This window comes from Notolepis coatsorum (assembly GCF_963971535.1).
Source record: "Notolepis coatsorum genome assembly, chromosome: 4".
Lineage (NCBI taxonomy): Eukaryota > Metazoa > Chordata > Actinopteri > Aulopiformes > Paralepididae > Notolepis > Notolepis coatsorum.
This window is the reverse complement of record NC_140168.1, coordinates 26,861,977-26,888,685: the sequence shown is the minus strand read 5'-3', so window position 1 is coordinate 26,888,685 and position 26,709 is coordinate 26,861,977. Positions and strand designations below refer to the sequence as shown.

At 45.7% G+C, this 26,709-nt stretch overlaps 1 protein-coding gene across 5 annotated transcripts in view; it reads right to left on the bottom strand.

Annotated features, from left to right (window-relative positions):
• Nucleotides 1–26,709, bottom strand: part of col22a1 (collagen, type XXII, alpha 1) — a 142,989-nt gene that overhangs the window by 90,868 nt on the left and 25,412 nt on the right. Inside the window, exons 5-15 of one of the 5 annotated variants that reach the window (XM_084313585.1) lie at nt 22,606–22,720; nt 21,137–21,260; nt 19,674–19,949; nt 14,118–14,198; nt 5,574–5,690; nt 4,155–4,199; nt 3,972–4,034; nt 3,585–3,623; nt 1,501–1,554; nt 1,328–1,381; nt 647–700 (exon numbers count right to left, since the gene is read on the bottom strand). In XM_084313585.1, coding sequence (XP_084169711.1) covers nt 647–700; nt 1,328–1,381; nt 1,501–1,554; nt 3,585–3,623; nt 3,972–4,034; nt 4,155–4,199; nt 5,574–5,690; nt 14,118–14,198; nt 19,674–19,949; nt 21,137–21,260; nt 22,606–22,720 — 1,022 coding nt within the window. The remainder of the gene's footprint in view (nt 1–646; nt 701–1,327; nt 1,382–1,500; nt 1,555–3,584; nt 3,624–3,971; nt 4,035–4,154; nt 4,200–5,573; nt 5,691–14,117; nt 14,199–19,673; nt 19,950–21,136; nt 21,261–22,605; nt 22,721–26,709) is intronic. The other 4 variants (XM_084313586.1, XM_084313587.1, XM_084313588.1 and 1 more) reach the window with 4 other exon arrangements.

The window sequence follows — 26,709 nt, the reverse complement described above, 5'->3', positions numbered from 1 at the left end:
CTTTCTCTACTTTTTCTCTCTCTTTTTCTCTTACTCTCTACTTTCTCTCTACAGTATCTCTCCCTTTCAACCTTTTTTCTCTCTCTCTCCCTCTCTCTCTTTCTCTACTTTCTCTCTCTCACTGTCTCTCTCTCCCTCTCTCCCTCTTTCTCTACTTTCTCTCTCGCTCTCTCTCCCTCGCTTTCTCTACTTTCTCTCTCTCTTTCTCTACTTTCTCTCTCTCCCTCTCTTTCTGTGCTTTCTCTCTCCCTCTCTCTCCCTCTCCTTTCTCTCTCTCTCACTGTCTCTCTCTCTTTCTCTACTTTCTCTCTATCCCTCTCCTTTCTCTCTCACTGTGTCTCTCTCTCCTTTTCGGCTCTCTCTCTTTCTCTACTTTCTCCCCCTCTCTCTCTCTTTCTATCTCTCTCACTGTGTCTCTCTCTCGCTGTGTCTTTTTCTCTGTCCCTCTCTCTTTCTCTACTTTCTCTCCCTCTCTCTCCCTCCCCTCTCTTTCTCCCCCCCCCCTCTCTCTCTCCAGCTAACTCAAATATTTGCTGCCAGAACGTGGTACACTGCCTAAATGACAGAGACATCCTCCAACATTGTGCCAAAATGCAAATGCACTGGCCCATGTATGGATTCAAAAGGGGAAATTATGTTCGCTCACCTTTTGTCCGGCGAAGCCAGGAGGTCCCGCGCCACCTGTCAGCCCTGACGTGCCCTGTATTAAAAAAAAGACAAAAAAAACAACAGTTGGCTTATTTATATACATCATGCATCATGCATCAAAAGCTCAATCTGTAATTGACCAATCTCAACTGTTGCTTCAAGAAAAGAGGGCGGGGTTTGAGATAGCTCTATTGTAGTATGACACCCCCTGTTGAAACACTGTTTCACACACTACTCAATTTGTTTACATGATTACATTTATTGGATTAAGATTATTTTTTTCCTTTCAGAGTTTTACTTGACTCGTTCATGGTTCGTTGTCGCCCAAGGCAGTCAAGAGCAGCGAGGCTGCGTTCAATTCATGACGTCTGATGTAGTGGAGCGTACGCAGCCACGAGGTACACGCTAGGTACTGCAAACGCTCCTCTAACATCGGAAATGAATTGAACGCAGCCTCACTGCTATAGACTTGGCCGGAAGCAGTCGGAACGGGCCTCAAGGCTGTACATTTGACGAGGGCGAAGAAAATATAATGCTTCGTTTTCATCAACAAGTCCAGCTTTTCAAGGAAATATATTAGTTTAGATGGTAGATTATTAGTTTAGATTATTAGATGGTCAATAATCATAATCTGGATTGTGTTATCTGGGTTAAGAATATGTCAAAGTGTATTTCTTACTCTCTCTCCTTTGCCTCCTTGAATCCCAGCAGCCCCTGATGCTCCACCGCCTCCCTGTTCGATGTTCAGAAACCAGTGATTAGCAGAGACATACGCGCACTAAAGATCTCACAACATATCAATTAAACCCCCCCCCCAGACCCCCCACGGGTCCCTCCTGGGAAGTGTCGCACCTTCTCTCCTTTTGAGCCGAGAGTGCCTTTCAACCCTATGGTGCCTTTATCGCCCTGTAAGGAGAAAGTAGGTGTTTATTATGGTTATACGGTAATACTTCTGCGTGAGCGGGTGGCCGATATAGTGCAGGCAGTGGCGTGCTGGGAGAACGTAGACCTGGTTAGTTCAGACCTGGTTAGACTGAACATGGTTTAGTTCACACACATTGTCAGACAGGATTAATACACGGTGTAGCAGCGGCGATGCTCGTTAGAGAGACGACTCTGTTAATGAATTGACTTTGGACAAAATACAGAACATGACATTCATACGTGATGGTGACGTGGACGAAAGCAGGCGGTTACACACACACACACACACGCACACACACACGCAGGACGCTGTAAACGGAACACAAACACAAACATTTGAGCAACGATGACGGAGTGGGAGCCAGAACATTGTTGCCTCCAAGATCCACACTGGGGCGGGCGGCTCACGGATTCCAACCAGACACGACCCAACCGCTCAAGGGAAAGTCTATTGTCTTCCAAACAATATAGTTTGGTTTTGTACACTGATGTCATCTTCCAAGGAATCCCTCGGACTACGAAGGTTTAGAGCGAAGTAAGAAGTAACTATGTTTAATTACACGGTACCAACGATGTCTTACCCACCACTGGAATTCACAGTGTCCTGTATAAACCACTTTACAAGTCACAGAGCGCTGCCCTGTAATTATTTTAGGAGCTCGGATTATTTTAACGCACGTCATTTCTTTCATCACTGGCATCACTGTGTGCCCTATAATGAAATGTCATTATTTAAGCGTGGGTTACATGGGGGGACTGCCTGGCCTAGTTTGCTAAAGATGCAATTATAGTTATCAGAGCAGGATAAATTCACTTTCACAAGCTCAATGACCGACACGAGACGCTTTTAACTAGACAGCGCCGCAGCAGCCCACTTGCGTCAGTTTTGCGTCGAGTTTAAAAGGTTAAACAACAACAAAATTGCAACCCTCTCCGTTGCGAAGCGGAGGAAACGCCGGTTCATGCAGAATGTTTGCCGAAGAGCAGAAGTAATGTCCTATAAACGCAAGTGACTGTGAATGACGTTTCATCAGTAAAATATATTATGAATAATATTATAAATATATATTTAAAAAAAAACATTTTAAGTGCTGCTCTTCGTCTCTCTGCATTTCACCTCGTCTGTGTAAAGCTTCGTTGTGGTAATACATCTCTGGACTACAGTGTGGTGGCGGCCTTTGTGTCAACGTGGCCAGAGTCACATGACTCACGAGAGATAAACTTGACCTCTACGTCATGACGAGATATTTCCAAGTAGAAAACCACTAACGAAACATGCAGGATGCTTCTATACATCTCCTGTATTCTGCAATGATAGCATAACAACACACATGGATTTTTCACCACTATCACCACCTGCGTTGAAAAGTGAGAAGACTGTCAATTATTTCCGGAGATTATGGAAAAAACATTTTAAGCATCCTCTCTCGGCACAGGGCTGCATCATACATGACTGCGATTTAGACTGACGGGGGGAATTATACTCGGCTGGCAATGCCAAGCAATACAGAGTATGTGATTCTAACGGGCTGGGTGGGATTCTGAGTGGGACTGGCCTCTCTCTCTCTCTCTCTCTCTCTCTCTCTCTCTCTCTCTCTCTCTCTCTCTCTCTCTCTCTCTCTCTCTCTCTCTCTCTCTCTCTCTCTCTCTCTCTCTCTCTCTCTGCTACACATCCTCTGTGGTAACCTGTCCTGTAATTCTGACAATGACATAGCTTCAGTCTAAGTGTTTTTTTCCTATAGCCACGCCCTGCGAGAAAAACTAAAATGCTCTGAAAATCTATTTATTTCCAGCAATACCTTGGAAAATTGATTTTTTTAAGGGAGAAATCTATTTCTCAGACAGATCAAAGTTAAAAGTGTCGGATAGATGTGTGGATGAATAGGCATGGAGACAAACACGCATCATGGGGGTTAAGATGTCAAGCTCATGCATTATTACAATAGGATATTATAAAGAATATAATAGGAAAGATGATAGGAGTTTGGTTGACTGGCGAGACGTTTCCTTACCTTCTCACCCCTGTCACCTTTGACAGAGATTACTTTGCCCTGCAAATAATTCATCAACAAGGATCAATTATTATCGAGGCAGAGGTGGAAAAGCAGAGAAAGATGAAGTGCATGCGGATCTGAGACTATATATATTTTAAAAAATTCAAAAGCCTGTTGTTTATAAGCACCTTCAATCAAAGTCTACGGTAAAGTCTATATGCTGGCAAGTGTAGAAAAGCACAGTTTATTCTGCAAAGAACAACTGAGGATGACACAGTGGTCACAAAACAACAGCATGCATGGCTCTCTGTCTTTCAGTGAATTCATTATCTTATATTCCTCAGAACAGCCTATCAAGTGGAAGAACTACAGTTGTAAATAAGCACACTTTGGGTTTTTTCATACAGTTTCTCCTTTTTCTCCCTTGACGCCTGGGGGTCCGAGCGCGCCCTTAACGCCGTCGTCACCCTAAAGAAAACAGGTAGGCATTTTCAACACTTTGGAAAAGTACAAGAGAAAAGCTCAATCCGGAAAAATTTTAATATTTTGTCGCACACAAAATATGACTCAAATGGAGCGGTAGATGACCTTTTCACCCTTGGGACCTGGAATGCCGGGTTCTCCTTCCTCGCCCTGTTGGGGAATGAAAGTAAATCCATCTTTCAGTGGCTGTCGGGTTGTTTAAATGCAGAGACTTTGTGAACGTGAATGAGTATCGTCAGTCGATCATGTCTCTCTGAGCAGAAGGTGAGAGGGTTCTGACAAATATTCCTTAACAGGTGTACCATGGGATTTGAAAGAAAGCTACTCAATTACAGTAACTAGAGTTTACTTAAAGAGCCAGCACGATTATGTTAGGCTTACTGTGGAATATTAAAGGAATACTCCAACTTAATGGGAAATGCACTTGCAGAGTCAGACAAGAAGATAGCAATTTCCTCTCTGTGCGTTCAGTAGAAAGCTATCCGGCTGCAAGCTAGCCTAGGAAATTGGTATCCATCTTCTTGTCTGACTCTGGAGAAGACGGTAAGTGCATTCCCCATAATGTTGGTGTGTTCCTTTAATGTGTAATTTCTTTCAGCTTCAGATGTATAATTTGATTTGTTATAACTGATTTAGTACACCCTATCCAAGCACAGTCTCAATATGTTGAGGGGTCCTCTGTTAATTGAAAGGAGCTGTCATGGTAGTATCATAATACATGAATCTTTCAAATGCAAAATAAATATTCACTATTCATTGGAACAGTGTGCTTGATCTTTAAATAAATAAATTGTCACAGTTGCTGTGGATGTTTTTGAACCACTAAAATGTATTATATTGTAGCAAACTAGTTGCATTACTTGTTTGTGGACTAGCTAGCTGATATCCTGGGAATGATATATTGACAACTAACAGACTGCATGATCAGAGTAACCTGAGTAGAAGCAGATTGTATATCTGAAATGGTTTGATTCTGTTGATATCCAGGGGGATAGTGATCAAACGTCTTTACTTTAGTCATCATTTTCACAACAACAACAACAACAACCACAGTTATAACATGTTGGGTAATGTTACATCAACATACCATAAAAAAGGCAACATGATTAAAAAACACGATTTGATTTGGTGGATCATATTAATATGTACTGTTGGACTGTGGTAATTCCACGTACGAATGAATAAATTATGATGATGATGATTGTACTGAATCTATAAGATGAATTACTTTTCACCTCTGGTCCAGAGTATGGCGTATTCCTTGGGAACTACTTACACATCTTGTAAATGTATAGTTTCCACTTTTTACGTGTTGGGTGCATGGCTATCTCAGGTTCCCTCATAAGGGAACCATAAGGTTTATCCTGTCTTTATGTGTCTTTATGTGTTATCTTCGAAAGCCGTGAAAGGAAACAGTTCCACTGATTTGTGGAGACGAGGAAGACGGGTGAATCCTGTTGTAGATGAAGGTGACGCCAAGTGACAGGTATGAGCTGACAGCCCCATTGGCAGATGCATCTTTACCTGCTCTCCTTGGGGACAGGAACAGTTGATTTCAGGGCCTTTCTGTTGCTCCACGACTGCAGGTGTTGGGGTGGGAAGCAACAAGGGGGGCGCCTCAGTCACAACTGTCTTAGGACACTGAAACAGCAAAGTGAACATATTAAGTAATCATGTAAGTAATTGCCCAAACTCACAAAAGATCATAGAAAATGCAGCCCCAGATACGTTATGTGGAATAGCCTTCCCCAAACGATTAGCCTATTATCAGCGGAATCTAGATAAATAATAATAATATAACTGTGAGGTTGTGAGGTTTTGCCCGCTGCTCACTACCTTTTCTCTGTTTCTTTAAGCCTATACTGTTTATTTCCCTTCTCACTCACTCTCTCTAGCCCCCACCCTCTCGTTCCTTACCCTTAGTGGCCACACCTGTTCGATATTCTATTATCTCTCGCACCTGTGGTGGCAGGCTAATTAGTCCCCCTGTGGGCTTTAAATACCAGGGCGCTTCCCCTCGTTTTGGCTTGGGGTCGTGTTGTATACTTGCCGAGTCATATTCTCTAAACATCTAGACTCTTTCGGGAGATCCTCTGTCTGCCTATGCTGTTCCATTCTCCGGCGTCGAGATGTTTGCTCCAGCCTTCGCCAGCTGTCGCCGTTGCCTGTGGGGGAGACTGGTCTGCGCTCCCTGTACTTCCACGGGAGGCACCCCAGCGTTCCACTGCAGACCCCCGCGCAGCTGTTCGTCCTGACGCACATCCAGACCAGCGCAGACGCTCTCCAGTCCTCAGCGCGCAACGCGCATCTTCCAAGGACGCTCGAGCTTGGCACGCTCTCCAGACCAGCGCGCAACGCGCATCTTCCAAGAACCCTCGAGCTTGGCACGCTCTCCAGACCAGCGCGCAACGCGCATCTTCCAAGGACGCTCGAGCTTGGCACGCTCTCCAGACCAGCGCGCAACGCGCATCTTCCAAGAACCCTCGAGCTTGGCACGCTCTCCAGACCAGCGCGCAACGCGCATCTTCCAAGGACGCTCGAGCTTGGCACGCTCTCCAGACCAGCGCGCAACGCGCATCTTCCAAGAACCCTCGAGCTTGGCACGCTCTCCAGACCAGCGCGCAACGCGCATCTTCTAGACCTTCGTGCTTGGCACACTCCTCCTCGCAGACGCACCCCGAGGCGTCTCTCTGTTCCGACGCGCACACCAAGGTGTGGCGCGCCACTCAGTTCCTCGGCTCCGACAGCGGCTACCCGGTGGACGACGCCCTCGCCACCGCCACTGTTCCGACGCGCACACCAAGGTGTGGCGCGCACTCTGTTCCTCGGCTCCGACAGCGGCTACCCGGTGGACGACATCCTCGTCACCGCCGCTGTTCCAGCACCCTGTTCCTCGGCTCCGACAGCGGCTACCCGGTGGACGACATCCTCGCCACCGCCACTGTTCCAGGACTCTGTCCCTCGGCTCGGACAGCCAGCCACCCGGTGGCGATGCCCTCGCCCCGTTGCTGTTCCTGTACCTTTACGCATACGCCTGGGTGAGTTTTGATTGTGATGTCACTCACTCAGCGTAGTGCCCTTGCCCCCGTTCCCGTTGCTGTCCCTGTACCTTTACGCATACGCCTGGGTGAGTTTTGATTGTGATGTCACTCACTCAGCGTAGTGCCCTTGCCCCCGTTCCCGTTGCTGTCCCTGTACCTTTACGCATACGCCTGGGTGAGTTTTGATTGTGTTGTCACTCACTCAGCGTAATGCCCCTTGCCCTCGTCCCGCTGCTGTTCCCCAGCGTATTGCCTCTGTTTTTGGTTCTCACTTAGAATAGTATTTTTGGACTTTACATCTCCCCCTGTGTGTTTGTCACACGAAGATATTATTATTTTGTTCACTTTGTTATTTGGACTGTTCTGCACCTGCTCTGTTTTTTCCCTTTTGTGCATTAACTATCTCCTCTGTCCTGCAGAGCGGCCCAGATGATTTCCACCAGTCCTCCCAGTTCCTCCCTGTTCCCCAGCCCGCCTCCGCGGGCCTCAGTCCCCTTCTAGTTCCACCTAGTTCCTGTTCCCTAGTTCTCCCCTTCTAGTTCCACCTAGTTCCTGGTCCCAAGTTCTCCCTTTCTAGTTCCACCTAGTTCCTGTTCCCTAGTTCTCCCCTTTCTAGTTCCACCTAGTTCCTGGTCCCAAGTTCTCCCTTTCTAGTTCCACCTAGTTCCTGTTCCCTAGTTCTCCCCTTTTTAGTTCCACCTAGTTCCTTGTCCCTAGTTCCCCTAGTCCCCGTTTCTCCTGTTCCCTAGCTCTCCTAGTCCCTAGTCCTCTCTCCCTAGTTCTCCTTGTCCCTGGTTTACCTAGTCTCTAGTTCCTCTGTCCCAAGGCGTTTCCCTTAACCTTCCCTTAGGCGTTCCCTTACCTTCCCATAGTGTTCCCTTTTCCTGCCCGCCTCTTAAAGGCACCTTTCCTTCCCCTCATATTATATTCCTGTATTTGTGATTCTCCCTTAAAGGGACAGTGCCCTTTTCCTTGTTTTTCCCTGTTGTTCAATAAATTTCTGTTTCTTGGCAAACCATCATACCTGTCTTGTGTTGTGCGATTGGGGTCGGTTACAAACCATAACAGTACGACCCCACCCAAGTCTACGACCCCAGCCAGCACAGACTGTGTATGTTGAGTTTGCCTTTTTTTTTCTTGTCCCCTCTAGCTCCCCTGTTTGCCCTGTTAGCTTCCCTGTTAGCCCAGTTTAGCTTCCTTGTTAGTCCTGTTTAGCTCCCTTGTTAGCCTGTTACTCCCCTGTTTAGCCCAGTTTAGCTTCCCTGTTTAGCTTGTTAGTCTCCCCGGTTAGCTCCCCTGTTTGCTTCCCGTTTTGCCCTGTTTGACCCCCCTGTAGCTAGCCATGCCCTGGCGGCTAACCCAGTCCCTCAGCAGAGCCCCTGTCTGCTAGTCTTGCCCCGGCTGCTAGCACAGCCTCTATGTTTATGCAGCCCTTGCTGCTGGCATGGGCCCTGTAGCTAGCCATGCCCTGGCAGCTAACCCAGTTTCCCTCTGCATGGCCCCGGTCTGCTAGCTTGGCCCCGGCTGTTAGCACAGCCTCTATGTTAATGCAGCCTTGCAGCTGGCATAGGCCCTGTAGCTAGCCAGGCCCAAGCAGCTAACCCGGTCCCTCTGCATGGCCTCCACTTTTTTGTGTAGTTTCTCCCACTGCTAGGACTGCCCTTCAGCTAGCAAGGTCAGTATTCCCACAGCTAGGACTGTCCTTCCAGCTAGCTTGTTCTCTCATGCTGGTCCAGCCCTGTCTGCCAGCCTAGCTACGGCAGCTAGCGCAGCCTCTATGTAGATGTAGCAGTACAGCTAGCATAGGCCCTGTAGCTATCAGTGCCTTGGCAGCTACCCTTTCCCTCTGCTAGCCTAGCTCGGCAGCTAGCGCAGCCTCTATGTTGATGTAGCAGTACAGCTAGCATAGGCCCTGTAGCTATCAGTGCCCTGGCAGCTACCCTTTCCCTCTGCTAGCCTGGCTCCGGCAGCTTGCGCAGCCTCTATGTTGATGTAGCAGTACAGCTAGCATAGGCCCTGTAGCTATCAGTGCCCTGGCAGCAACCTTCCCTCTGCTAGCCCTTTCCCGGTGCTACCATGGTTACCCCTTTGCTACCCTGCTTGCCCCTCAGTTCCTCTAGACCAGTTGCTCTAGACCAGTTCTCTAGACCCAGTTCCTCTAGACCAGTTCCTCTAGACCAGTTCTCTAGACCAGTTCTCTAAACCAGTTCTCTAAACCAGTTCTCTAGACCAGTTCTCTAGACCAGTTCCTCTAGACTAGTTCTCTAGACCCAGTTCCTCTAGACCAGTTCCTCTAGACCAGTTCCCCCAGTTACCCCTCGGCGACCCTGTTTCTTTTGCTAGCCCCACTCTTGTGGTGGCTTCCCCTGCTGGCTTGGCCAGTACCTCTTGTTTTGCCCCCTGCCACTCTGTCTGTATTTGTTTTGGGTCGCCGGGTGGCTCCCGTTGGAGGGGGGGATACTGTGAGGTTTTGCCCGCTGCTCACTACCTTTTCTCTGTTTCTTTAAGCCTATACTGTTTATTTCCCTTCTCACTCACTCTCTCTAGCCCCCACCCTCTCGTTCCTTACCCTTAGTGGCCACACCTGTTCGATATTCTATTATCTCTCGCACCTGTGGTGGCAGGCTAATTAGTCCCCCTGTGGGCTTTAAATACCAGGGCGCTTCCCCTCGTTTTGGCTTGGGGTCGTGTTGTATACTTGCCGAGTCATATTCTCTAAACATCTAGACTCTTTCGGGAGATCCTCTGTCTGCCTATGCTGTTCCATTCTCCGGCGTCGAGATGTTTGCTCCAGCCTTCGCCAGCTGTCGCCGTTGCCTGTGGGGGAGACTGGTCTGCGCTCCCTGTACTTCCACGGGAGGCACCCCAGCGTTCCACTGCAGACCCCCGCGCAGCTGTTCGTCCTGACGCACATCCAGACCAGCGCAGACGCTCTCCAGTCCTCAGCGCGCAACGCGCATCTTCCAAGGACGCTCGAGCTTGGCACGCTCTCCAGACCAGCGCGCAACGCGCATCTTCCAAGAACCCTCGAGCTTGGCACGCTCTCCAGACCAGCGCGCAACGCGCATCTTCCAAGGACGCTCGAGCTTGGCACGCTCTCCAGACCAGCGCGCAACGCGCATCTTCCAAGAACCCTCGAGCTTGGCACGCTCTCCAGACCAGCGCGCAACGCGCATCTTCCAAGGACGCTCGAGCTTGGCACGCTCTCCAGACCAGCGCGCAACGCGCATCTTCCAAGAACCCTCGAGCTTGGCACGCTCTCCAGACCAGCGCGCAACGCGCATCTTCTAGACCTTCGTGCTTGGCACACTCCTCCTCGCAGACGCACCCCGAGGCGTCTCTCTGTTCCGACGCGCACACCAAGGTGTGGCGCGCCACTCAGTTCCTCGGCTCCGACAGCGGCTACCCGGTGGACGACGCCCTCGCCACCGCCACTGTTCCGACGCGCACACCAAGGTGTGGCGCGCACTCTGTTCCTCGGCTCCGACAGCGGCTACCCGGTGGACGACATCCTCGTCACCGCCGCTGTTCCAGCACCCTGTTCCTCGGCTCCGACAGCGGCTACCCGGTGGACGACATCCTCGCCACCGCCACTGTTCCAGGACTCTGTCCCTCGGCTCGGACAGCCAGCCACCCGGTGGCGATGCCCTCGCCCCGTTGCTGTTCCTGTACCTTTACGCATACGCCTGGGTGAGTTTTGATTGTGATGTCACTCACTCAGCGTAGTGCCCTTGCCCCCGTTCCCGTTGCTGTCCCTGTACCTTTACGCATACGCCTGGGTGAGTTTTGATTGTGATGTCACTCACTCAGCGTAGTGCCCTTGCCCCCGTTCCCGTTGCTGTCCCTGTACCTTTACGCATACGCCTGGGTGAGTTTTGATTGTGTTGTCACTCACTCAGCGTAATGCCCCTTGCCCTCGTCCCGCTGCTGTTCCCCAGCGTATTGCCTCTGTTTTTGGTTCTCACTTAGAATAGTATTTTTGGACTTTACATCTCCCCCTGTGTGTTTGTCACACGAAGATATTATTATTTTGTTCACTTTGTTATTTGGACTGTTCTGCACCTGCTCTGTTTTTTCCCTTTTGTGCATTAACTATCTCCTCTGTCCTGCAGAGCGGCCCAGATGATTTCCACCAGTCCTCCCAGTTCCTCCCTGTTCCCCAGCCCGCCTCCGCGGGCCTCAGTCCCCTTCTAGTTCCACCTAGTTCCTGTTCCCTAGTTCTCCCCTTCTAGTTCCACCTAGTTCCTGGTCCCAAGTTCTCCCTTTCTAGTTCCACCTAGTTCCTGTTCCCTAGTTCTCCCCTTTCTAGTTCCACCTAGTTCCTGGTCCCAAGTTCTCCCTTTCTAGTTCCACCTAGTTCCTGTTCCCTAGTTCTCCCCTTTTTAGTTCCACCTAGTTCCTTGTCCCTAGTTCCCCTAGTCCCCGTTTCTCCTGTTCCCTAGCTCTCCTAGTCCCTAGTCCTCTCTCCCTAGTTCTCCTTGTCCCTGGTTTACCTAGTCTCTAGTTCCTCTGTCCCAAGGCGTTTCCCTTAACCTTCCCTTAGGCGTTCCCTTACCTTCCCATAGTGTTCCCTTTTCCTGCCCGCCTCTTAAAGGCACCTTTCCTTCCCCTCATATTATATTCCTGTATTTGTGATTCTCCCTTAAAGGGACAGTGCCCTTTTCCTTGTTTTTCCCTGTTGTTCAATAAATTTCTGTTTCTTGGCAAACCATCATACCTGTCTTGTGTTGTGCGATTGGGGTCGGTTACAAACCATAACAATAACAGCTTTTAAATGTGTCTGATTTGTTTCCTTTCTTGTCTTTTTTGTTTCATATCTGATTGTCACTATGTGTGTTTTGTTGGTTTAAAGTTCTTTGTTAATAAAATGTAAAATGTTTTGTTTGTTTTTGTACTTTGAAACACACTGGTTATGCATGGCTATTTAAAGGCCTATGCTATAAGTAGAACTGATTTATAGGAGTAGAAGTTATTGACATTAGCTCAAATATAATGGCATAATAATAAAAAAAATACACTTGTTTTCTTCAAACCTGGCAACCAACCCATTCGATTTTGAGCTTGGCTCCTCTAACGTGTGTTATGTTCTCTAAATTACCTGAAAGTGCAACCCAGCTTCTTTATCAGCGGTGTTAATATTATGCATTGTTTTCCGCTGAAATTTACTTTGTAAATAGTTGCAACGTTTATTTTATTGATCATCTAGCTAACTTTACCCAAACCTTGACTTATGCGCGCGCTGGTGAAGGGAACGTGCGCCAGCACGGCGCGAGGCAGCAATTAACCATGTCGACGTTGGATCTTGTGTACACCGTACGTATTTTCATATTGCCATTTGCCAGGTATCACAATTTTCTATTGTGATAATTATGTAATATACAATTATTTACTTTAGCTCCTAGTGTCGTATTTTGCTTTCATGCTTATTATGTCATATGTTGCTTTATTTGCTTCTAAGCAAACTAGCAACATTTGTTGGTCCGAGGCACACACTGCAGAAGTAACAATATAACCTACCGGTAAGTTGTTGCTTTTTGTGAAATTGCTGGTTCATGTAAACAACGCTTCTTTATTGTGCTAGGGACTGAGTTTCGGGGCTGGAGCTGACGAAAACAACTTAAACGGTGTGTTTTCATATTGCCAGGTGCAACAAAAGGCTGCTAGTGAACCCAGGACTGTGGCATGGCATTGAGTGATTAAAAACTTTATTAACAGATTGCAGAATGGGTACAGTACAGTACAGCTCAATACACACAATTGTTGATGCAGACCAGAGAAAGACTTTCGTCTTGTTTACATCAGGGTCCGCCATTTTCAATTCATCATAAGATATTGACATACAGGTAGACAGTACTGTTGCATCTAGACATTTATGACATACCAGATATACAAATACAGTACTGTTTATGATACAAAAAGAGTCTAAAAAGAGAGTATAGACATTTGAGGGGGAAGAAACTGTACATTGGAAGAGGTTGGGTAGAGCGGGGGGGGGGGGGGGTAACTGTACATTGGAGGTGGTTGGGTTGGGGGGGGTTGTACATTGGAGGGGGTTGGGTTGGGGGGGATTGTACATTGGAGGGGGGGGTTGGGGGGGGGGTTGTACATTGGAGGGGGTTGGGTTTGGACATTTACAGGGGCCAGTTTTGAATTGCAGTCTCCCGTAGATGCTCTTTGAGAGTGGTTTTGAAGGTGGGTAGTGATTCACATTCCTTTACGGCTGTGGGTAGGGCGTTCTCTCTGAGGAATTTGGAGGGGATATTGTCATGGCCAGTGGCCTTGTTTGGTTGGAGGGCACTCAGTTTTTTGAGTACCTCAGCTGTTGTTACCATTTCTAGTTTGAAATCGTCTTTGCGGACCCCTGGGTTATTGTAGTAGGCTAGGATGTGTTCTACCCCAAAATGCCCTGAGTGGGAGGGTAGTTTATTTACCAGTGTTGTGGCTATGTTTGTGAAGAAAATGTTTAAGTAATTGGCCACATCCAGCTTGTCTGTGATGAGTGTGTTATCTGTCTTTATGTTTATATTTGAAAATCTGGTTTTAAGTTTTTTACTGCAGCCTAGTAGATTATTGAGTAATTTCCAAAGTTCACAGGGTTTATTTTAGTTTTCCTCCGTTTTTTCATTGATGAAATAATTTTTTGCAGTTTTGATCATGGAGTTTACGTCATTTCTTGGTCTGTTTCTTTGCAGTTTGAGTTCAGTCACGTGGGCTTGGAGTTCACTGTTCGAGCTTTTGGTGAGCTTTGACTGACTTTTACGAAACTCAAGAGCATTTTTTGTCTCTGGTTTTCATAGTGGTCAATATTTCGGAGTGCATCCACGGCTCAGCGTGATTTTTTATCCTGGTGGTTCCTAGGGGGGCCATGTCGTTTAGTATTGATGTGAATTTGGTTTTGAAACCAAGCCATGTTTCTTCAACCAGTGTACCATCCAGTCCTTCACACCAACACAACCAGAAGGGCTCCACGGGCATACTCTTGGCATACTGTAGCCCACACCACCACATTAACAGTGACGTTACTCACAGGCCCAGTTGGTAGATCACAGCAGGTCTCGAGCTCTGCATGTTTGGAATCACAGTAGATCATCATCCTCTGGAGGTCAAACTGCATGGGGAGAGTAAGTTATACAGGTTTTCATTTTCATACACGTCACACTGAGACCCAAACACACAAATGAAACGTCATGCACATTTAGGAATTTCTCGATTTTTTTGGGACCCTATGCATACATGTAGCTGCCAGCAACGAGACATTGTATTTTCAGTCTTGTCAGTGTTTGTTATGTGTGTGTGTGTGTGTGTGTGTGTGTGTGTGTGTGTGTGTGTGTGTGTGTGTGTGTGTGTGTGTGTGTGTGTGTGTGTGTGTGTGTGTGTGTGTGTGTGTGTGTGTGTGTGTGTGTGTGTGTGTGTGTGTGTGTGTGTGTGTGTGTGTGTGTGTGTGTGTGTGTGTGTGTGTGTGTGTGTGTGTGTGTGTGTGTGTGTGTGTGTGTGTGTGTGTGTGTGTGTGTGTGTGTGTGTGTGTGTGTGTGTGTGTGTGTGTGTGTGTGTGTGTGTGTGTGTGTGTGTGTGTGTGTGTGTGTGTGTGTGTGTGTGTGTGTGTGTGTGTGTGTGTGTGTGTGTGTGTGCTCACTATATCTCTCATACTACGGGCTGATCAGCCTGTAATTGGATGCATGTAGTCACAGCCAGCCAGGGATGAGCATGCATGTGGGAATATGTTTCACATTAGGCAAGATGTTCTTTTATTATCCCCTTGGCTTGGGGACATTCATGGGTCATAATAACAGCACAGGGGGGAGGGAGGGGTAGTGGCAGGGTAATAGTGATGACAATAAACATACATGTAAAATAAAAAAATATAAGAATAACGGGTAAAGAACAAGATAAAAGATGAATGAATATAAATAAATAAAGGTGAGGGTCTGGTCAACCAGACAGGTGAGATACTGTATATGTATACACTATTGATATAATAACACAATGTGTGTATCACTGGTGATTCTATCCTAACTCAACCCCATGTACATAGCTAACTAAGTCTACTCTGTGCAATGTGCAATACTGCATACTGAGTCTTACTTACTTACTTACTTACTTACTTACTTACTTACTTACTTACTTACTTACTTACTTACTTACTTACTTACTTACTTACTTACTTACTTACTTACTTACTTACTTACTTACTTACTTACTTACTTACTTACTTACTTACTTACTTACTTACTTACTTATACTTACTTACTTACTACAACAAGAAAACTATAAAGTATAATGACTTGATTAAGCCACAGTGCCGAGTTCGGTAGCTAAGCCATGATAGACGTCAAGATCCAAACAATTCATATCAAAATGGTTTAGGTAAGGGGCATTGCAATCTCATCTTTTGCTATGCCCACATTGTAGACAAAGGCTACTCGTGATACTGGTCATTGGATCATTGCATATCTGGTAATCCAATTACACAACTTGAACTTGAGTTATTGTGAACTTGTGAACTTGAATACAACTTGAACTGCCTTGGTTGAATTGTTTTTGCAGAGCGATGATGGAAACAGTGAGTGTTCTGGTGAAGGAGCATCAATCTCAATGAAAGCCAGAGACTGCATCAAAGAGGTGGTGACTGACACACATCCTGGAGACACAGCAGTGGAAGACATAACGTACATGTTACATCATCCTCTCTACACCACCATGTAACATCATCCTCTCTACACCACCATGTAACATCATCCTCTATACCACCTACACCAACATCATCCTCTCTACACCACCTACACCACCTACACCAACACCCTCCTCTACACCAGGGGTTCCCAAACTTTTCAGGCCAGGGCCCAGAAAATAAGGCGTCAGAGAGCCGTGGCCTAATGCACATCGACAGGCTTTTTTTTTTTTTTTTTTTGCCAGGCGACCGATTTTTTAAGCCAAATATCACTTCAATCCTATTAAGTTAGTTCAAGTTAGTTATTCATTTATATGTGCTATTTATGAGAGGGCTAACTTGTTGCAAAATAATAATGATAATAATAATAGCCTCATTAAAATACTATTGTTGCTTCGGTTGTTTTCAGCGTTTTATGTGCATAATCTGTTATTTAGTTTGAAATGTTCGTTGAAATAAGTAGATTTTTCGTTTTTGTTTATTTATTAAGTTAATATAAAACCATATAGTCACATTTTAGAATACAACTAGAAACACTGTCCTGGCCTGCTTCTAAGTTCAGTGGCCTGACAAAAAAATAAAAAAAATAAAAAAAAATATATTTTTCTTTATTTTATTTTTATTTATTTTTTAATCATCTCGCGGCCCACCCGTGGCTGCTCGCGGCCCACCTTTGGGTCGCGACCCCGACTTTGGGAACCACTGCTCTACACCACCTACACCAACATGCAACACCATCCTCTCTACACCACCTACACCAACATGCAACACCATCCTCTCTACACCACCTACACCAACATGCAACACCATCCTCTCTACACCACCTACACCAACATGTAACACCATCCTCTCTACACCACCTACACCAACACCATCCTCTCTACACCACCTACACCAACATGTAACACCATCCTCTCTACACCACCTACACCAACACCATCCTCTCTACACCACCTACACCAACATGTAACACCATCCTCTCTACACCACCTACACCAACATCATCCTCTCTACACCACCTACACCAACATGTAACACCATCCTCTCTACACCACCTACACCAACACCATCCTCTCTACACCACCTACACCAACACCATCCTCTCTACACCACCTACACCAACATCATCCTCTCTACACCACCTACACCAACATGCAACACCATCCTCTCTACACCACCTACACCAACATGCAACACCATCCTCTCTACACCACCTACACCAACATGTAACATCATCCTCTCTACACCACCTACACCAACACCATCCTCTCTACACCAACATGCAACATCATCCTCTCTACACCACCTACACCAACACCATCCTCTCTACACCACCTACACCAACATGTAACACCATCCTCTCTACACCACCTACACCAACACCATCCTCTCTACACCACCTACACCAACACAATCCTCTCTACACCACCTACACCAACATGCAACACCATCCTCTCTACACCACCTACACCAACATCATCCTCTCTACACCACCTACACCAACATGTAACACCATCCTCTCTACACCACCTACACCAACACCATCCTCTCTACACCACCTACACCAACACAATCCTCTCTACACCACCTACACCAACATGCAACATCATCCTCTCTACACCACCTACACCAACATGTAACACCATCCTCTCTACACCACCTACACCAACACCATCCTCTCTACACCACCTACACCAACACCATCCTCTCTACACCACCTACACCAACATGCAACACCATCCTCTCTACACCACCTACACCAACATCATCCTCTCTACACCACCTACACCAACATGTAACACCATCCTCTCTACACCACCTACACCAACACCATCCTCTCTACACCACCTACACCAACATGCAACACCATCCTCTCTACACCACCTACACCAACATCATCCTCTCTACACCACCTACACCAACATGTAACACCATCCTCTCTACACCACCTACACCAACACCATCCTCTCTACACCACCTACACCAACACCATCCTCTCTACACCACCTACACCAACACCATCCTCTCTACACCACCTACACCAACACAATCCTCTCTACACCACCTACACCAACATGCAACACCATCCTCTCTACACCACCTACACCAACACCATCCTCTCTACACCACCTACACCAACATGTAACATCATCCTCTCTACACCACCTACACCAACACCATCCTCTCTACACCACCTACACCAACATGTAACATCATCCTCTCTACACCACCTACACCAACACCATCCTCTCTACACCACCTACATCATCCTTTCTACACCAACATGTCTACATGCCACACTACTACTGTGCTCCACAGTCCCAACTATAAAATTTTGTATTTAAAAAAAAAAACGAAGACAGCCCTGAAAATGATTATTGTATTCCCCATGGCACCCCAACTCTTCAAAGAAAAAAGGGGGGGAAAAGACATGTTTTGCAACATGTCAGAACAGATGCTGTAAGTGGTATTTCTTTGTTTAAATAAGTGTTGAATAGCTCTACATTCTAACAGCCATTCATTCAGTTTGATCAGTAACATGGGTCTCCCAGTCCCTCCACTCTACAGTTAACACAAAATGTATTATTTATTATTTATAATTTTTTTATTTACTTATTTCTAGAAATCTTGCCAAGCCAAATTGTCTTACTGCGCTGGCACATTATTTTACTTGTTTCAAGCACATATTTGTTCATAATTAAGTTGTATTTCTTATTTTTGTCAGACCATTTTTGCAGTGTGGAGTTCTCCCTCCTGAGACCACTTATTTTAACAAGACAATACCACTTACAGCACCTTTTAAGCAATTTTTAAGCATATTTAAAACTGAAAGCTATACGAGTCACAATATTTTCAGAATTAAAATCCACTCCGTCCCCACGTCCTTATGAGCTCAATGAGAGTTCAATGAAAATAATTTCTAGATATAATATTTCAAATGTTTAAAATAAAACGATCATTTAGCAGAGTTAAAAACACACGGGCATAGGATATGACAATAGGCTAAAACAGTAACCTGCGCCTGATTCTGAGAACAGAGAGGGAAAAAGAGATTGTGGAACAGGACTTGTACAACACACTTTCCATCTCTCTCTCTCTCACTCTCTCTCTCTCTCTCTCTCTCTCTCTCTCTCTCCCCTCTCGCTCTCGCTCTCGCGCTCTCTCTCTCTCTCTCTCTCGCTCTCTCTCTCTCTCTCTCTCTCTCTCTCTCTCTCTCTCTCTCTCTCTCTCTCTCTCTCTCTCTCTCTCTCTCTCTCTCCCCCCTCTCGCTCTCTCGACATATGCACGTTGACAGCGCTCTTTGGGAGGGAGGACACTGAGCACACTTTCTACATAGGGGCAAAGCCACGTTCTGCCAGCTAGTGGATAGTTAATGCACAGGGGGCCATTGGGGGGTTGAAATATGGTATTATCAAAAAAGGGCTCAACAACTATACAGTACATGCAAGATACTTACATACCCTGCATTATGCAATAGCAGTATACAACACATGTGTCTTTGTCACCACTATCACAGCCTTACTAAGAGGATAACGTGCAGTAGGGAAGTGAGAAGACAGCGTGGCCCAGAGGTAACCGAAAGGTCACCGGTTCGATCCCCGCCACTGACGGGAGGGTGTATTCCAGGAATTTCCAGCTGTGAGCTGGTGACGGAAGGGTGGGTGGTATTATATTTACGGTGCCCCCACCATCCTGCCTAAGTGTCCTTGAGCAAGGCACTGAACCCCAGAAAAACTACTCCAGCGGCGCTGCACCCTGCTCTCTGACCTCTCTGATGAAATACATATGTGTGGGGGACTGTACAGTATGTGTAACTAGGAGGGATATGCGAAAAAGCCAAATTCCAATTGACAATAAAGTCATCTGCTACTTTCCAGTGGCTGATTGTCTGCCAAACGGGGGAGGGACACTCACGTCGATCGGCACGCTGTCATACAGCCTCTTCCCGATGACCGTCTTCCCCTGGATGTCGATGTCCTCCCTGTCTCCGATGGGCAGGGTCTGGATGTGTTTGCAGTCCAGGTACAGAGACACGGACTTGGACTCCACGCTGAGGGCGATCTTGTGCCAGTTGCGGTCGAAGAGGTTGTCCACCTCCTGGTTCTTGAACACGGCTCTCACGGCGTCCTTGGTCAGACCCACGGCGTTGTACTCCACCGCCTTGTTCTCGCCGTCCAGACGGATGGACACCTGAGAGGTCGCCGGAAGACAATGCACAGTTAAACAGATAGTTTGCCGTACAATGAAAAACTTAGTTTGCTATAGTCCGCCCTTCACACAAAATCATACAGATCACTTAACTGGAATGAACAACTTAAATACAAGCGAATGCTAAAAATAAGGAGATTTTAAGAAAAATACATCACAGTGTAGGATCAAGGGTGCAAATATAAATATATGGAGATGACTGGGTCACAGCAGCAGTTTAAAGTGTCTTTAGTGTCTTTAGAAATGGTTGGTAAATTAAATTTGTTCAAAAGTTATTATTCTGTGAAACAACTGAATAGATCAGGATAAATCAGGTACAAATATTCCTCTGTTTACTTTGCACCCATTCATTACAATGTGGGTAATAATCATCTAGTTTAATTTACCCTGTAATCGGCCACATATGAATGCGGAAAGAGCTCGGTTCACTTTGAAGTCACCATATACAGTGTACACCATGTTGCACCAGGGTAGGGCTGGGAGGTATACTGAATATGAAGGTATACCGTCATGGATCCATATGGATTTTTACTATACTGTTGTCCACAATAAATATACATTTTGTATATAAAATATAAAACAAAAATACTGTGTATTTTTAAGTTAATGATGAAAAAACGTCTTTGCAACAGTTTTCCAAAAAAGTTAAAGAAAATAACACTATGACAAGTATTACAAGATATATCGCATATGTGATTTGTACTGGAGAACTATACCGTCAAATACCGTTATACTGTCAAAACTAAGAAAAATATTGTGATATGATACTTTGGCCATATAATCCAGCCCTACACGATTGAAATGGCTACATTCAAAACTTAAATGTGTCAGACAGTCATTCAAAACAGCAATTCGGCAAAAAGGTCAGCTGTCAGAACCAGGGAATCTGACGTTGGTAGACCAGTAGTCATGGAACTGATGCAGTAATAAACAGCTGCTGGGACTGATATGGGACCAGTAGTCATGGAACTGATGCAGTAATAAACAGCTGCTGGGACTGATATGGGACCAGTGGTTGTGGAACTTTGCTATTAACATTGTCGATGTCCTCCAGACCTTTTTTTTTTCAAAGGACCTTGAATTCAATGCCCGGGTGCAACAGCGTGTTTATACGGTGACGGCAAAGTGAAATGGTCCATTGCTTCCTGTTTTACGAGTGCTCTACCCACCTGTGGAATTCCATATTTGTCGAACACTTGCCACAGGTACCAATCTTCCCGTCTTGAGGTTTTCCTGAATTTGAACGTCGTCACAAAGGCATATTCATCGGGCAGTCCTTGAGGGAACACGTCTCTGTGGAACAAGGGGACATTGTCATTCACCTTGGCTACCTGTAAATTCAACTTTTAATCAATATGCCGGATCATGAGAGGGTTTTTACTTGCAAGACAGGAGTTATCATGCCTATTAAACATGTCTACCGCCATGTTAGATGTCATTCAGTCCTCCTAATCGACCCCACAATGCAAAGCTTCCCACGCATCCTCTTTTGCTGTTTGCTATTAATGCTATGACTATTAGCTATCAAACGTTAGAGATGACATCGACTACCAAATGTTACAGCTAGCTAGCATTTAGCTAACATTAGCTCATGTAAATATTTTCATGTCTTAACATTTCCTGGCTCTAGTCTTTGCCAGCAGCTAACCGAAGCTAACACAGTAGCTGCACTGTGGTGTAGACCAAGAGGACTGGATGATGTCAGACATGGAGGCGGCCATCTTTGATACAATTGTCCGTTACTGTAGCTCGATTTGATTGAACCCAGCCTGAATTTGAGTAGGCCTTAATGGAACATCCAGCTTTGATCAACCATAACCTCCGTCTGCAGACACGGTTTGTAGTAGTATGTGTGTAGTAGAACTGCAGTCACAAAACAATGTAGTATGAGGCTTCATTGACAAGGCTGCCTCTATGTCATGAAAAACGGTAGCCTTCGAAAGCCTGTGAAAACGTGGTTTTGACATATTTTCTTTGTAGCTTCACGTTTGAAAGACTACAATTATGGGTAGGGGCTGGGGAGAGGGGAACACCACTGGTTGGGCCTTTCTGTGTGGAGTTTGTTCTCCCCCCGTCTTTGCGCGGGTTTTCTCCGGGTACTCTGGTTTCCTCCCACACCATAAAAAGACATGCATGCTAGGTATATAATACTCCTGACATTGCCCTTGGGCCTTGACCAAGGTACTGGCATTACAACTGGAGTTGGTCCCTGGGGCGCCGCACTCTGTGGCTGAACCACTGCTCTTAAATAGTTAGGATGGGTAAAAATGCAGAGAATGAATTTCCCAAAGGGGATTAATAAAAGTTGAACTTGGTTATTACTGTGAGATCCATGCTTATCTCACTAAAACTTTTCATCCCAGTCAGTTTGAGTCACTCATTCACTTCCCAGCTCTATGGGCACGCCTACCACCCAAGGCCCAATGTAAGTCATTCTGCATAGTATAGTAGTTCAAGAGATTCCATCTGTAACCTGAAAAGACAGGCTCCTTGCCAAAACATTTGCTTTGATTGAGTGGTTTATAAACCTCTCTGTCACATCATGTCGACATTCTTCTCATACTGTACCTGCAGGGAATACTGAGTGACAACCGAGCAACCCATGACAAAGCAGAACAGGGGGTGTTGTGTGACTCACTCTGTTTGCTGTACGATTGGCATGGTCCCAAGACGAACGTAGGAACTCGTGTGGCCTTCGTCAACCCTGGTTCCCAATATATCTCTCACATTGAAGTAGTCCATCAGATCAAACCCTGCGACACAAGGAGAACATGTCCATCATATTCCTGCTGGAGACGCCAGTGGTGGACCACTCTGAGAGATGTGTGCACACACGCACGCACGCACGCACGCACGCACGCACGCACGCACGCACGCACGCACGCACGCACGCACACACACACACACACACACACACACACACACACACACACACGCAATACAAGCAATAGTAGATTTATCTTTCAAACCTTTATTTAAACTCGAAAGGCAACTGAGGTTTGTTTCCCTCATTTACAGTTCAACTGCACCTGGCCCCTTAGTGCAAACAGAGGCCCCGCCCTTAGAGTAATTAGAGCCCTAAAATACTGTATATATAGCAAATAAACAAAACAAAAAAAGCATATAAAATCACACAGCACATAAAATAATAACAAAGAGACAACAAGATGAGGCAAAGAGAAAATGCCACTATAGGTACTACTGTAGGTCGCAGTGGGCCCAGGTGAAGGGATTGTAATGGCACCCCCTCCTTGACAACTGACAGATGGTAATGTTAATGCTAAATATATTTCAGTGTAGAGGCTCTCATTACTCTTGGGAGGGGCCTCTGTTAGCCCCTTCCAACACCAAGGGCCCAGGTGCAGTTGAACCCCACGTGCCCTATACTGTATAGTTACACCCCTGGATGCCTATAGCTCCTGACGACTGCACCAGGTTTATTCTAAGTGTGCTGGGAGGAGAACAAACAAAGCCCTTTAGTTGTGTGAAGTTGACATGTGGCTTCCTCACATTTGTCAGGGATGCCAGTGTTTAATTGTCAGAATGTGGGTCAGTCACGAAACCACACCCTTAAACACTCTCTTGTGGCCTTTCTGGTGAAACATAAACACACATTATTACTGAATAAATGGAAAAAACACCGCTTTTTGTTTGCCATTTGTCAGAAGTGTCGCCAAGAAGATAAAACCCCCATATGCAATCATGCGTTTGGTCATCTCTCTCTCTCCCTTTTCCTCTCTCTCTGTGTATACATGCACATTTGTGTATATGTTGCGCATTTGATTTGATTGAAACCACCGACCACATGTAGGTGGTTTAGAAGGGACACTCCCTTATACAACAACCAAGTACTGTAGCATATGGCTGCGATGCGATGGCGGCAGCTGGATCCATCTGATCTCACCAAGAACCAACCAACGGTCATGGTCGTGCAGCATGAGCTCTCCTACCAGGATACCGGGCTATTAATACCATACTGGGTTTAAGTATTCGGGTATTTGATGTCAGCCTTGGGATTATCTTTTGCCCGTCCGGTTAGTGGCGCTGACCTTTTTGCGTTTTTTTGTTTAGTTTCACCCAAAAACCTGCCAACCTCACGAAGACCGTCTTTTTTGGAAGTACTTACGGTAATACCGGCGCACAAGACTGTATTTCGGCATTGTTTTTAGACGATCATCAACGGATAGGAAACCACCTCTGTATTATTATTAAGGCGGTAATATGAGAGCGTGCTAAAGCTTACTGGGGTCTTTAGAAATAGCCTGGAAACAGGTGGCAAAATACACACAGGCTTCCCCCCCTGCCATTAGGCAACGGAGTACAAAATAACAGTTAAAACAACTGGCTATACAATATGATGAGTATAACTGAAAGGATAAACATTCCTGTGCCATACAGTACAGCAGCCGCTTTACGTCAGTTACTTTAAGCGCCACATAGTGCATCAGGGCCTCTATCTATCAAACATTTAGGTAAATTAGCTTATCGTCTTCTCCAGAGAGAGAGACAAGAAGATAGATACCAGTTTCCTCTCTGTGCGTTGGGAGCATGTCTATGTTCCTCGGGTCCTATGTTCCCCGGTAGCGATAAAAGAGGTCCTATGTTCCTCGGGTCCTATGTTCCCCGGTAGCGATAAAAGAGGTCCTATGTTCCCCGGGTCCTATGTTCCCCGGTAGCGATAAAAAAGGTCCTATGTTCCCCGGTAGCGATAAAAAAGGTCCTATGTTCCCCGGGTCCTATGTTCCCCGGTAGCGATAAAAAAGGTCCTATGTTCCCCGGTAGCGATAAAAAAGGTCCTATGTTCCCCGGGTCCTATGTTCCCCACTCCTGTTGCGGCTCCCGAAAAAGCGACGAGTTGTGTGAGGGCCGACCATGTCAGCTTGCTTCATTTCTCTGTCATTACGGTAGTGTTCTCAAACCTACACGTTGCGACTAAAAAAAGGTTCTATGTTCCCCGCTACTCCCGAAAAAGCGACAGAGTTGTGTGAGGGTGTAGATATGGTGCAACATGTGTAATTGTGTAATTGTGTATGTGTGTGTGTTCTGGATGTAACAGTACTGTATATCTACTCCAGTGCCGTCTGACAGATTCGGCCAACAGACGCTGCTGGCGTGTAACAGAGATGTATATCTGTTATTTAGTCCTACTGGACATTTTCGTTGACATAAGTTGTAAACAAGACAAACGTCTTTCTCTGGTCTGCATCCCCTTAACAATTGTGTGTATTGAGCCTTACTGTATTGTACCCATTCTGCAATCTGTTAAATAAAGTTTTCTTTCATTCATTCATTCATTCATCGTTTTTGTTTATTTATTAAGTTAATATAAAGCGTGTTTCGAACTTTTTTGAGGTTGTTAAATACACGCTTTTGATTTATTTAAGTGGCAACTGACGTCTTTTTCGTGCTTATTTGAGAAGGGTCCAGCTGCACAGCCGGAGAGCCAACTTGGAGCCAACTTGAAGAACCACTTGGAGGTCCATTTTAAGCAGGCCGTTTCCTATGAAGGTAAAGTTGGCCAACATTCTCTGGGAAATGCAAATAGTTTTACAAGAAATTAATCAAAACTAACCCTTCTGTGATGTCTGTGGCAGGTAATAGGTATATGATTCAGATGTTGTAGCATATTCAATTGACAAATGATCTCTCTCTCTCTCTCTCTCTCTCTCTCTCTCTCTCTCTCTCTGGTTTAGGCAAGGTTTAGGTTCATCCTACTCCTTTTCGAACATTACTGTTTTGCTTGTTTGTTTTCTAATCTGTTTATTACTTCATTGTTTTATTACATTTTTTATTTCATTTGTTTTAAATTTATGTTCGAAATAAATAAACGCATTCATTTATTCAAGATATTGTGTGAGCAAAAAAGAAAAGAAAAATACATGTTATGAAGTATAGTTAAGTTACGTATACATCCTCTGGCCTGTTTGTAGAACTTCCCTGTGTTGTTGACAAAGCTAAACCCTATTGATATGAAGTTGTCAAACCCTATTGATATGAAGTTGTCAAAGCCTATTGATATGAAGTTGTCAAAGCCTATTGATATGAAGTCTAATGGGAACATGAGAGGCTGCCGTTATTTGCTGCTATGTTCATGGCCCTGAGCGCGTTGCTCTCCGGCTGTGCAGCTGGATACTATTGGCTTATTTCTCGCCAGGTGGACAGCGCCTTGGTGCTGAAGTGTCATTCAAACTATCCTTACTTAAATATGACTGTGACGGCGACTACGGCACCACACATGTGAACAGTAACAATGCAATTAATTAATGTCTTGTTGTAATTACCGTAATTTTCGGACTATAAACCGTGCTTTTTTCCCATTTTTTCGACCCTGCGGCTTATATAGCGGTGCGGCTAATCTGACTAGCGGCGATAAATCATTCACCAAAACTGGTCGCATGCGAAAAGCAACTTTCGCTCAAGTTTGTGAGTGGATCCTGACAGCGTGGAGGAGTGTCAAAACATCCACGATCACCAACGGGTTCCGAAAGGCTGGACTGCTGCCTGATGAAGAGGAGGATGAGTCAGAGGCTGTTCGATTCCGACAGTGACGAAGAGGAGTTTGTTGGTTTTGAGAGCGACAACGAAGGAGAGAGGAGAGTGGCTGACTGAAGATGAGGACTTTGGTGGTTTTAGTATGCAGGAAGAAGACGAAGATGAGGATTAATGACTTGACTTTTCTGGTTACAGCCGTGTAGTGAAAGGGTTAGCGTGTGCCTTGGTCATAAGATCTGCCTATCATTTA